General features: G+C 46.3%; 1 protein-coding gene across 4 annotated transcripts in view; it reads left to right on the top strand.

The window, feature by feature from the left end:
• MASP1 (MBL associated serine protease 1) overlaps nucleotides 1-13,541 on the top strand; it is a 48,046-nt gene that overhangs the window by 25,731 nt on the left and 8,774 nt on the right. For 3 of the 4 annotated variants that reach the window (XM_057545153.1, XM_007195238.3, XM_057545152.1), the window contains 5 exons: nucleotides 1,537-1,668; nucleotides 3,843-4,039; nucleotides 6,438-6,585; nucleotides 7,902-8,020; nucleotides 8,998-9,076. In XM_057545153.1, coding sequence (XP_057401136.1) covers nucleotides 1,537-1,668; nucleotides 3,843-4,039; nucleotides 6,438-6,585; nucleotides 7,902-8,020; nucleotides 8,998-9,076 — 675 coding nt within the window. Of the gene's footprint in view, nucleotides 1-1,536; nucleotides 1,669-3,842; nucleotides 4,040-6,437; nucleotides 6,586-7,901; nucleotides 8,021-8,997; nucleotides 9,077-11,510; nucleotides 12,270-13,541 lie in introns of those variants that run through there. The other variant, XM_028162105.2, reaches the window with a different exon arrangement.

Below are 13,541 nucleotides of genomic sequence, written 5' to 3'. Positions count from 1 at the left end.
CACATAGATTCTACCAGTAATGTCTTACTATATTTGCTCTATCACTTATCTATCCATCTATCTAACCTCTATCCATTAATTCATCTTTTTTGATGCATTTCAAAATAAATTGCAGACATCAATACTCTTCTTCCTAAATACTTTAGCATGCATATTGTTTATCTAATCTATTCACATTTTTTTCTTTTAATGTAAAAATTTACATTCAATGAAATGCACAAATCTTAAGTACATTTAAGTTTTCAAAAATTTATATTTGTGTGTAACACAAACCCCTAAAAAGATGTTGAGCTTTATCATTAACCCAAAAAGTTCCCTTGTGCTCCTTCCCAATTGCAACCTACTCCCACCTCCTTTAGAGACCACAACTGTCCTGATTTTTTTTCCACCATAGATTAGCTTTACCACTTGTAAAACTACATATAAATGAACACATACCGAATATATTTTGTGAGGTGAGGATTCTTTTACTCAGCATAAAGTTTTTGATATTCATTCATGTTGTTGCAATGCATCAGTAATTGTTTCTTTTCCTAGCAGAATAATTTTCTATTGTATGAATACATTGCAATATATTTATCCATTCTCCTATAGATGGACACCTGGGTTCTATCCATTTTTTGGCTCTCATTAATAAAATTTCTATGAATGTTTTTGTACAAGCCATTTTGTAAACATGTTTTCACTTCTGCTGGGTATATATCTAAGAGCAGAATTGCTGAGTCATAGGGTAGGTGTATGTTTAGTTCTATAAGAAATTGTCAAACTTTTTCCAAAATGTTTGCACCATTTTGTATCTCTCCACCAATGTATGAGAGTTCTGGCTGCTCCTTATCCTCACCAACATTTGATGTTATCAATTAAAAAATGTTTAACCATTCCGTGGGGTATGTAGTGGTACTTCATTATGGTTTTAATTTGCGTTTCCCTGGTGCCTAGTGATGCTGAGCATCTTTTCATGTGCTTCGTGGCCATTCCTGTATCTTTTGGGAAGAAATACATGTTCCAATTTTTAAACTGGGTTGAGACCATACATATTTTTATCCTTATATTTCCAATGCCTAGGATAGGGCTTGACCCCCATAGGGACTTAGAAAGAGAGAAGCAGCATGGAGGAGAGGTTAAGAGCCCGGATTCCAGAGCCAGCCCACCTTGATTTGAATGCTGACTCCACCACTTAACTCTTGGTGTGACTTGGAGTAAGTTCTTTAATGGCTCTAAGTCTCAGTTTCATCATCTATAGAAAGGGGATCATAATGGTCCTGCTTGCTATTATCACAACTGTTAGAGAACAGTGGCACCACCACGAGTCAGGTTGCCTGGGTTTGAACCAGGCTCTCTGTGATCTTGGGTAAGTCTCCTCATTTGTAAATGGAGGTGATGGCTACTTATGGGCCTTCGGTGAGGCTTAAATGAGGGAATGCAGGAACCGCCCAACACAGTGAGTGGCCCATACTGAGTGCTCTGTAAATGTTGGCTGTTGTCTTCACCATCACACATGAACTGGTTGACTGAGAGGCTCTACCTGCCCCGCAGATGTGGACGAGTGCACGGAGCGGGAGGACGAGGAGCTGTCCTGCGACCACTACTGCCATAACTACATCGGCGGCTACTACTGCTCCTGCCGCTTCGGCTACATCCTCCACACAGACAACAGGACATGCCGAGGTGGGGCCCAGCAGTGATTCTGTGCATCACCATTATGCGCCGTATTTTCCGATAAGATTAGGGGAGGCTCAGAGGAAGGACAGATATGCAGTAGGAATGATTTAAAATGAAATCAGAGAGCTGTGCCTCAGATACCACAGGGATAAAGATGCTGAAATGCCCACCAGCCTGGAAGTCGGGTTCAGGTTCTCAGAGGACCGCATTTCAGAAGCCCTAGCCTCTAGTCCGTCTTTCTTCCTGGGCAGCAGGAATTTCTGCTCTTTAGTCCCGATTTCCCCTTCTACTGTAAGTAACTGGCCAAGTCAAGGGAAAACCCAGGTTTCCCAGTCCTGAACCATGAACTAGGCTTCACCCACCAGGTCCTTTTTTCCTGCTCTTTCATGGCCCCTCAAGTTCCTCTGTGATAGAGAGAACCTCAGTGCCAGGGAAAGAAGAGGGAAGAGAGAGGCAAAGACAGAGATGGCAAGAAAACGTCTCATTCCTTCTAGCTCCCTTTGCTTTCACCTCTCATCAATGTGCCTTCTCTGCCACAGTCTCCAGGCTGAGGCAGGGGTGGAGAAATAGGAGGACTCAACCACTTTCCATGAGGACCTCCTGGCTAGCAGGTAATAGCCACATAGGAAAATGGTAAAATGTAGTAAGTGCTGTAAAAGAAGTGTGGACATGGTACCATCAGACCTGAGTCTGCACAGAGAAGTGAGCAAGCACTTCTCAGAGATGGTGCCCTTGATGAAGGAGAAAGAACAAGGAAAGGAGGGCACTCCAGGCAGAGAGAACAGCTTCTGCAAACATTCAGAAGCATGACAGAATTTGGAATGTTTGGGGAATTGCCAGTAGATTAGTATGACTGCAGGGTAAGGATCTGTGTTTTAGAAAGATCACTTGGAAGCTGAGTGAGGGATCATTGGAGGAGGGAAAGGCTGGAAACAAGAATTTTTTTCCTTTCTCCTTCAAAAACTTCTACTTACTTCCAAATAAAACCCTATAGGACCCATCAGTACAAAGCAGGCACATACAGGAGTTTTCTTGAAGAAGGTTGTATTTTCCATGGTTTTCATTCAGTAAGTATTTGTTGAGTATCTACTATGTGCTGAGTACAGAGGGGCTAAGAATGAGCAATGTTTCCCAATCCTGCTTTTCATTTTCACTTCTGCCCCCAGGAGCCTTTTTAAACATTCTCTTCCTAATTGCCTCACCCATGAAATTTTAATACTATAGACATACTGTATATATGCTTATGCACTGTATGTCTATCTGTGTATTATGCATAAAAAGAGTAACAACTCCCCCTCCCAAAGAACCAGTTTTGGCCCCCTTAGGGGCGATATTCTCCCCATGAAAGTGGTTGGTGTAGAAAATGAAAGCTTCGTGATTCAGAAACGACTCTAAACCTTGTTCTGCAGCTCATAGCTGTGGGACTTCAGGTTAGTCACGCCCCCTTTCTGGCCACAGTTTTCTCGTTTACAAATAAGCAGGATAAACAAAGGCTTAGGAAGAATTGTCATGCCAGATCCAGGATGGGTTAGCCCAAGGACAATGGTTCGGTGGCAAACAACAGGGCCTTGGCGGGGCTCAGCCATGGCCGGGATCCAGGACCCTGGGTGCTGGGTTGCAGCTGTGGTGAGGAACAGAGCAGAATCCCTGAGCTCAGGGAACTTACAGTCTAGTGGAGACAGGAAAATCAACTGACAAATATATTTCATACTGGCAAGCAGTGGTCAGCAGCATGAAGAGAAACAAAGCAAGACCAGGGCCAGAGAGTGAGGGTACGTGTGAAGGTCCTGTGTTATATGAGGGATCATGGAAGGCTTTGAGCAGAGACCCCATGGAGTCCTGGGCTGAGGGGAGAGCAGGACAAAAGAAGACCAGACTTTCTCCCGGACCACTCCATCTCAGACCCCTCCAGCCCCCCAAGAAGACCAGAGAATTTGACAAGAAAGCTTATCACACTCACTGCCTTTGAGTCTTGACTCTGCAAATTACTGGGTGTGTGACCTTGGTTAAATCACTTCCTCTCACTAAACTTCAGTTTCCCCATCTGTAAAATGGGGATAATGACTCCTTCCCCACTTGCCTCTCAGGACCACTGGGAAACTTGTACAGTAGCAGATAAGAAAGGGGTTGCTGTGCCCGTGGGTGTGGTGTGCCACTTTGCTCCGGTGTGTTTCCCACAGTGGAGTGCAGTGACAACCTCTTCACGCAGAGGACTGGCGAGATCACCAGCCCCGACTTCCCCAGCCCTTACCCTAAGAGCTCCGAATGCCTCTACACCATTGAGCTGGAGGAGGGTTTCATGATCAGCCTGCAGTTTGAGGACATTTTCGACATTGAGGACCATCCTGAGGTGTCCTGCCCCTATGACTACATCAAGGTAAGAAGACAGTGGGCATAAGCCCTGGGAATGCTGGAAAATCTTGGATGAACTGGGAAAATTGACATTCTTGGCCCTCCCTTCTTCCAGGAGAGGGGGCCAAGCAGATTTCTTCCTGAAAATAATTATTTAAAATAACATCTACCAGCTTAATTGGATCCAGTCTAGGAATCTTCCCTGATTCCAAACTAGCCCTTTGCCCACCTGCAAAATCCCTTCTGCCAGGTAACATAACATCATCATGAAGTAACACCAGGGTGAAGGTCATGGGGACCATCTTAGAACTCTGTCTACCACACATCATATCCTGGGAGCTATGCTATGAGCCTTATCCAGGCACATAACCTCTTGGGGCTTCACTTTTCCCCCTTGCCACAGTAAGGCTGGCAAGATGAAGATGTACCCAGGATTATAGAATTCATCAAATGAGGGTTAAAGAGTGCTGGTCCTCAGAGGTGGAAGGAGAAAGAGTTAAAGGCATAGGCAGGACCGGGCCTGGGAGCTGGGAAATCCGGACCAGCCCAGAATGCGTCTTCCCTTCTCTCCATCCCCGATGCCTCCATCTGAGTCCAAACCCTGCTGTCTTCCGGTAAACTGCAAAGCTACCTGGCGGGTTTGCTGGCTTCCACTCTTGCTCTACACGGTCCGCTCTCTCATAGAATCCAGGGTAAACTCTATGAAAGCCAGGTTACATCAAGATTGTATTTGGAGTAAACATAAATTCCTCAACACAATATGGCCCTTGCCTGCCTTTCCTACCTCAAGCTGGGCCATTCCCTCTGTTCCAGCCCCACTGGCTTACTTCCTGTTCTTTTATTTATTTATTTATTTTTCTTTTTTTTTTTTTAACATCTTTATTGGAGTATAATTGCTGTACATTGTTGTGTTAGTTTCTGCCTTATAACAAAGTGAATCATCTATATGTATACATATATCCCCATATCTCCTCCCTCTTGCATCTCCCTCCCACTCTCCCTAACCCACCCCTCTAGGTGGACACAAAGCACCGAGCTGATCTCCCTGTGCTATGTGGCTGCTTCCCACTAGCTATCTATTTTACGTTTGGTAGTGTATATATGTCCACGCCACTCTCTCACTTCGTCCCAGCTTACCCTTCCCCCTCCCAGTGTCCTCAAGTCTATTCTCTAGTAGGTCTGCGTCTTTATCCCTGTCCTGCCCCTAGGTTCTTCATGACCTTTTTTTTTTTAGATTCCATATATATGTGTTAGCATACGGTATTTGTTTTTCTCCTTCTGACTTACTTCACTCTGTATGACAGACTCTAGGTCCATCCACCTCACTACAAATAACTCAATTTCATTTCTTTTTATGGCTGAGTAATATTCCATTGTATATATGTGCCACATCTTTTTTATCCATTCATCTGTTGATGGACACTTAGGTTGCTTCCATGTCCTGGCTATTGTAAATAGAGCTGCAATGAACATTGTGGTACATGACTCTTCTTGAATTATGGTTTTCTCAGGGTATATGCCCAGTAGTGGGATTGCTGGGTCATATGGTAGTTCCATTTTTAGTTTTTTAAGGAACCTCCATACTGTTCTCCATAGTGGCTGTATCAATTTACATTCCCACAAACAGTGCAGGAGGGTTCCCTTTTCTCCACACCCTCTCCAGCATTTATTGTTTGTACAGATGGCCAACAAACACATGAAAGGATGCTCAGCATCACTAATCATTAGAGAAATGCAAATCCTTCCTGTTCTTGATACTTGCCAGGCTCTTTCCCACCTTTGGCCTCAACCTCCATATAAGTTGTTTTTGCCGCCTGGAAAGTATTCTTCCCTCCTCTTCCAATGACAAGCTCCTTCTCATCCTACATATTTCAAATCCAGTGTCACCTCCTCAGAGAGGCCTTCCCTGACTTCCTATTTAAAGTTATTATCTATTATATTAATGATGAATTATACAAACTACATAGATTTTACTACATAAATCATAAACATATAGCATATATTTATATTATATATGTACATCATCCTGATTATTTTTACAATGCTTACCACAGCCTGTAATTATTTTGTTTATTATCTATTAGTCTGCCCCAACTAGGCTGCAGGGTCTTTGCGAGCAGAGGCCTTTTCTGTCCTGTGCACGTGGACAGGGCTGTGCTCCTTTCTGAGCCATAATATATTCATCTATGAGCAGAGGATTATTAGCCTGCCTTGTCCACTTCCAGGGTCATTGTAAATTGTAAATGGGAGAGTGGTGATGGAACCCTTTGGTGAGTGGTAATGCCCACTAAAAATGTGAGTGAACACCATGGGCTCACATCGAAGCTTCCAGAAAACCCCCGGGTGCAGTGTAGAGACAATCCCTGCAGCAGCCACTGCCACTCAGGTGTGACCCTGCTTTTTCTCTGTCTTGCCCCTCACAGATTAAAACCGGTCCAAAAGTTCTGGGACCCTTCTGTGGAGAGAAAGCCCCAGAACCCATCAATACCCAGAGCCACAGTGTCCAGATCCTGTTCCGCAGTGACAACTCAGGCGAGAACCGGGGCTGGAGGCTGTTGTACAGGGCAACAGGTAACATGGCCTCTCCTCTCCTGGGTCACACTTGGCTCCCATGCTCAGACCTCATGGGGCAATGGCCAGGTGGTGAGGGGGAGCAGGCCTGGGGCTCCTCCGGGGATGTGGCAGAACTCCCACCTCTGACAGTGAGCAGCTTGGGACCGAGGCAAATTCTCTTTGCTGACTCAGTTTCCCATCTGTAAAATGGGCGCAAAGATAGCAATGATGGTGGGTTTGGACTAGATGTAGATTTCAAAACTGGCTGCACTTCAGAATCATATGTGGAGATTTAAAGAAAAAAAAAAACTGTTTCCTGAACTTCACTGCTTCACACTGTGATTCATTGGGCGTGGGGAGGACCCCTCCAGTGCCAGCCCTCCTCACGTCTGGGGCAGGAATTTGGGTGAGAGTCTGTAGCTCAAAATGTTTCACCATGGCCGTTTGCCTCCATGTGTCCCCCAGACTGACAAAGCCCGCCGGCCTCATTCCCCAGTACCTCAAGGCACCCAGTCCTGGTCCATACCCTGCTGGAGGTATTTGATCCAACGGGCCTGCAGTAACTCGAGGAAGAAGGGGGTAGACATCAGTGACAAGACCACAGCTGTGTGTGACTAATCCAGTTCAGAGACTATCCTGGCCTTGCCTGCATCATCACATTTAGTGCCTGCTTGTGGGGAGAGGCAGGAAGAGGATATTAACAAAGGAGACTTTGTCCAGGAAAGAGGAATCCTATCCAATTTAGCCTTTTGAAGAGAGGGCTCAGGGGCATATAATCACAGTCTCTCTAACACTTTGAAGAATGGTCTTGGGAAGAAAGAGTGGGGTCATCGTGCGTGGCCCAAAAGAGCAAACTATGCCCACTGAGTAAGAATTACAAGGGTATAAATTTCAGTTGAATATGAAAATTCTGTTCCTTTAATCAGAGGAGGCTAGTATGAAAGATACAGGTTGGGAAGTATCGAGCTCCCTGTCCCTGTAGGAATGCAAATAGATGTCTGAGGTCTACTATAGAAGATGTAAAGGAAACATTAGACAGGAGTTGCACTCAGTGACATTTAATGTCTTTTCCAACCCTGAGTTTTGATGAAATCATCTGGCCAACCACTTCATTTTACAAATGAGGAAATAGAGGTCCATGTTGGAAAGTGACCTGCTCAAGTTTCCAAAGTAAGCGTTCTTCAGGGCCTGGTAGGTCCAGGCCCCCATAGCCTGGGGGTATGTTTTTTGTGTGGCTTTTCCACCTTCATCAGGCCTTGCATTCTAGGGAATGGCCTCTCGTGACCAGACTTTTCTTTGTTTTCTCACCTTCTCCTTTCATTGTTCCCCACCAGGGAATGAGTGCCCCAAGCTGCAGCCTCCTGTCGATGGGAAAATCGAGCCCTTGCAAGCCAAGTACTTTTTCAAAGACCAGGTGCTCGTCAGCTGTGACACAGGCTACCAAGTGCTGAAGGTACAGGGTCCTGCCGGGGGAGGGAGGTCATCCGGGCCAGAGAAAATCTCCAGAGCCTCCCAGGGCAGATGGGCTTCTAGAGCTTGTCCTGGTCCCACCACAGTATTTCCTAGCTTCTCCATAAACCTCCAAACTGCATCAGAATTTCCAGTCTTCTAAAAATTCAAAGTGTGTGTCCCAGACTCTCATTTCTGAAAGTGACACAAAAGTCAGAGCAAAACATCAAATCCATTCAGCCCGATAACCAGTACAAACAACATTAACAAAGTTTGTCAGGCTTTTGGGGGGAACCTGGGATAGAAGTAGAGATTTTAAAGGTGGCAGGTGGGCATTGCTTGCTCTCTGAAACAGTCGTTCTCCTAGGAACCCCATGGTTAACTTAAAAACAACAACAACAACAACAACAACAAAAAATCACCTCCCAACCCCACCTGAGATCAATTCAAGCAGAATCTCTGGGGCGGGGCCCAGTGACTGTTCTCTGTTAAGTTGCCTGGGTGCGTCTGGTGTGAGCCAAGCTAGTGGACCGCTGCTCTCGGGGAACAATAATCCAAGTGAGGACCCCACGGCATCAGCACATCACTTGTTAGAAATGCAAAGCTGTGGTCTCCAGGCCAGACCCACTGATTCAGAAGGGCCCAGGGACCTGTGCAAAAGCCCTCGGGGACTCAGGGGTACTGCTGCTCACTCAGGTGTGAGAGCCGCTGCTCTGAAGGAGTCACGGGTCCAGGTTTCCCTTCAGAGACAGCCTCCCGGACCCCTTCTTGCACGCAGTCCTGGCCTGTCTCCAGCGTAGGAGCGGGGGGATAGGAATTCAGCATCTGTCTTCCCCTTAGCTTCAAGCCCTTGGAGGCCCACGGTAGGGAAACCTCAGGGGAGGGCAGCCACCTTTGCTGTTCGAGCTGCTTTCACTGGGGAAAACCCACAAACCCCACCCCTCCTCCTTCTTCCCATACCTTCTTCATGTTTCTTCCCAGGATAATGTGGAGATGGAAACGTTCCAGATCGAGTGTCTGAAGGATGGGACATGGAGTAACGAGATTCCCACCTGTAAAAGTAAGAACACACCATCGGTTGATTATAAGGATCATGAGCTCCCCAGCACGGGTGGGATCCGAGCAGAGCCCACACAAGGGGGGGAATCCTGGCAGATACACTCTGAGCCCGTTAAGGGGGAATTCCACAGACACATCGGGGTTGGACAAAAGTTTATTAATGTTTCTTTCAGCAATAAGATGTTAGTATTCCAAAAGGACCTGTGGGTCCCAGTTTGTTTTCTAAATACTAATTTTACCTCTGCCTGCATACAGGTTGCCAAATTTGCTAAAGGAATAGCTTGTTTCCAGGTTCGAAACTAGCTCTGGCAATTGCTAACTCAGGAAACTATTTTGGCACTGGTGCCCAGAGCGCAGTGACCTTGCCAGTCTTTACGTGGCCATCAGCTATATCCACTGTCTCCTGGGACAGCTCATGAGCTGGGGCTGTGCAGGAAGGGCTGTGTGGTCAACACAGTGAACCTACGTGAAGCAGGGGGTCCAGTTCTGCACTGGTTCTTGGGACCCGGAGTTCTTGCCTTGGCTCTGCTCCTAACCCACGCTGTGACCAGGGACAAGATCCTTCACCTCAGCTATAAAGATTTTGGATTAGCTTTAACATTCTAGAATATATCCCACTGGCTCGGAAATAATGTAATCCATATAAATCACCTAGTGAGCTTTGTAAAAATACAAATCACCAACCACCACGCCCTCTGCCCCTAACCAGGTGATTTCAATGCAAGACTTGTAAGGACCACAATTTTAGAAAACTTATCTGTGGCAACGGTGATGAGAGGAGGCCTGATGACAGAGAGGGAAGGAGAAAAGAGGGAGGGAGGGAAAGAGGATATATTTTCGAATGGAGAGGTGAGAAGTCAAGAATTAGGGTGGGTCCTGCCCAGCCCCATTTCATGACCTCATATAAACTTTAGAGTGTTGTCCTCTTCCCTTCTACTAAATGGCTCGGGTCCAGTAGGCAGGCAGATCCACTCCCACTGCCCCAAGGGGACACTGTCAGGGTGGTGCTCCCTTGAGGCAAATCCCAGGCATAATTTTGGAGCAGAAAGTGCTTGTTTTCAATTTTCTTTTCTATATGATGAAGAGGCTGGAGCCCAGTGTGGGAAATGGGTGCACTTTATGGCTGCAACAAAAGGTCTCAACAGACATTTACTGGACGCCTGTGCAGAGGTCCACAGGGACTTCAGATGGAAAAGACAAGGCCCAGGCATTGAAGAACTAAATGCCAACACACACGTCTGCCACCTCCTCCAACACGTGGCTCGTGTGTGGTGCTGTGACTAAGTTCTGTGTGAAGCACTTTGCAGAACAGGACAAGGAGGCGCTCTGAAGGACAAGGCAGATGATGAGGGGTAGAGAGGACAGAATGTTGCTTTGGAGACAGGAAGTTCTAGATTCAAATCCAGACTCCACCAGTTAAATAGGCATGAGCAGTTGACTGAGACTCATTTGGCCTGAGTTTCCTGCATTCTTGATTGTTCTGTGGACTGAGTTAATGTACGTATCATACCCATGGAGCACCAGGAATAAGTAAAAGCTCAGTAAAAGCTTGTTTCTTTCCCCTACCCAACCCCCTCATAGGAAGAGGTTTGGTTTCTCTCATTCATACTCTTGGAAAGTAGGAAACGTTGGTAATAATTTTTTGTCCCTGATGAAACACACACTTTTTATTGATAGAGTAAGGCACTAATGTATCTGCTGGTGCTCTTTTATGTGACGTATGCTAGTATACAAAGGTATGCTGTCATTTTGTACTAAAGAAAAGAGGAATTTTTCCTCCCTAATATGACCTGGTTCTCCCAGCATAGCCTGAGTCAGGACTATTAGACTCCCCACTCAGACACACCCGGCATCTCTGCTTGTTCACTGAGTAGGTACTTATTGAGTACTTTTGTCCCAGGCATGTGCTGGGTCCTAGGCGAGATGCAAAAAAGACAAAAAAGACTGAGAAGTTGTGAGTCCCCAGGGACTGTGGGGAAAGGGGTTGGGAACAGACAGGAAGTGTGCATGTGCAGTGAAGAAACTTGCACCAAAACAGGAAGTGGGAATTATGGGCTGTGGTTCTGGCCCTGCTGGGTGACCCCAAACAAGTCCTGCTCCACTCTGATGCCATCTGCCAAATGAGGGTTTGGACCAGATGAATGCAAAGCTTGCTCCACGGGCAGAATGTTATCATTGCCATGAGCCAGGATATATGACTGTGCAAATTCTCAGAATGGTACGCATTCCACAATCCCAAGCTGTCCTTCACACTGGCTGTACCTACACTATGCATTCTTAATCGATTCTGGTGGAGTGATTTCTGTATTTCCCGCAGAAACTGTTTCTGCTTTGCTTGCTAATTTTTCTTTCTCTTCTTTTTCTCTCTCCCTCCTTCTCTCTGCTTCCTTTCTCTTTACCTCCTGACCCCTCTTTGATCTTCATCATGGTGGCAGAAACGGAAATGGATGTGGAGAGCGAACCTGAGTCAGAGCAAGTGGCAGAGTGAATGGCGGGACCCCACACAGTGCAGACATCCAGGAATGGACCACTCACAAGACCCCTGGGTCCCAGAGCTCCTCCATCCCTCCCCATCCTGCCAACACTCCATTTCCCATTTCAGTGCGGATTAGAATGGATGCTGAACAAGGCAACACAGGCCTAAGCAGCTGAAACCGCGGCGTATATAACAACTCTCCTTTTGAGGGTTCACCCATCATACAAACATTATGCTGAAAAGATAATGAAAAGATAATGGGGGATTTTTCTTTTAGCACTTCTATGTGGACTATACTCTTCTCAAAGGAAAAATGGCTTTCATTCTAGAGACATTCACATGGTCTTAGGTGGACCAGGTCAAAGTGGGCCCTGATTTCCACTCCACACTTCAAGTTTAAATGGGCCAGAATGCCTGTGGCTTTATGGCTTTAATATTTGTCCCCATTGCTACTTTCTTAACAACCATGAGTAGGTGAAACTAACAATAACTCATATAGCATGGATTTGTAGGAAACCTAGACCTATTCTCATGCCCAGGAGTTTCTCTTCCACCTATACCTAACACAGGGCTGAAATTCCATCATCAGAAGATCTTTCCTCTGGGGTTTACAAACTTTGCATTTCTGAAAATTCCCTAATTAAAGTTTTTCAAAAGATAGGTATCACGCTTGAAAGCAGCAGTCCTCAGCTCTGGTGCCATGGGACATCAATGGGTCATAAATAATGATAAAGAAAGGGCTGTGGAGGGTGGGAATCTCTGCTTCAGCCTGAACAAAATCTGGGTAGACATATCAGAGCACCCCTGCATTACATTGTGACTGCTCAGTCTATTTGCTGATTGAATGGCCTCTTGATGAAGGCAGAATCCTGCAAAGTCGGACAATGAATGGTCCGGAGACTGCAGCACCATCCTAGGTCAAGGGTACCCTTGAGAGAGGAGATGGGGCAATCACTAAAGATAAGCATCAGTTGAATCAATATTTTTAAGACCACAAAGTATAACAGGTCTTGTACTCAGTGTGAGAGAGGGGATTGTAATTTAGACAGAAGATATGATATAAACCCAAATAATTGCAGTACCAGGCAACTTAAGATACATGCCTCAGAGAGCAGTGAATAAACGGCCATGCAAGGAGAAGTGAGGAAGCAGCCCTATCCAATTAGAAGAATGAGAAAAGCCTTTCAAGAGGCAGCGATGTTCGATCAAGGACTGGAGGGCGGCCAGAGCATGAACCACAGGATTTCCTGTGTAGGGAAAGCAGCAGCACAGTGAGGGGTGTGTGACGCTGGAGTGCAAGAGCACCACAGGAGGGACGAAGATGAAAGTGGGGTGGGGCAGGTCAGGGGCATGCCTGGGACCTGAGGGCCAGGTGAGCTGATTGTGTGTGGTTCCCTAGGAAGCCCCAAGACTGTGTCAATGCATCCTCAGGGCGGCAGGTCAAGAAAGACATGTCTGAAGGAAAGCAAATGGCAGGAAGAGTGACAGTGGAGACAGGGTGTGGGTGGCACAACCCAACCCAGAGACTGATGAGAATGGGAGGCCAAAGGAAAGGGGAAAGAAAGAGCGTTTTGATCCCAGAGTGTGGAAGTGGCCAGACACACTTTAGAGAAGATGATGAGACCCTTTCCCAAGCAAAGAAGATGGACTAACTGAGGAAGCAGGGTCTGGATCTAGCATCTTGGATTGTGGCAGGCAGAACTCAAAGGGCCTTCCGAAAGGGAAGCTGTCTCTAGGTCCCAGAGACACATGGCTCTTTGCCTGCCAGTGTAGACTTGGGGAAAAGGTTCACCTCTTCCCCACTCACTATACCCAAGCTGAAATGACCCTCTATTTTCCACTATCTGTCACACCCTGTGTCTGGTTGTAAAACCAGCTTCATCAGTGGGCAAAGTTACTTCTCTGGAGTAAAGTGAAAGCAGGCCCTCTGTCCAGACAATCTCTCTGCACTGGTGCTGGCTGCGTACAGGCTCTCAACGGCCTGACCACC

This window comes from Balaenoptera acutorostrata, chromosome 4 (assembly GCF_949987535.1).
Source record: "Balaenoptera acutorostrata chromosome 4, mBalAcu1.1, whole genome shotgun sequence".
Classification (NCBI taxonomy): Eukaryota; Metazoa; Chordata; class Mammalia; order Artiodactyla; family Balaenopteridae; genus Balaenoptera; species Balaenoptera acutorostrata.
The sequence above is the reverse complement of the archived record's forward strand: the minus strand, read 5'-3'. Positions and strand labels throughout refer to the sequence as shown.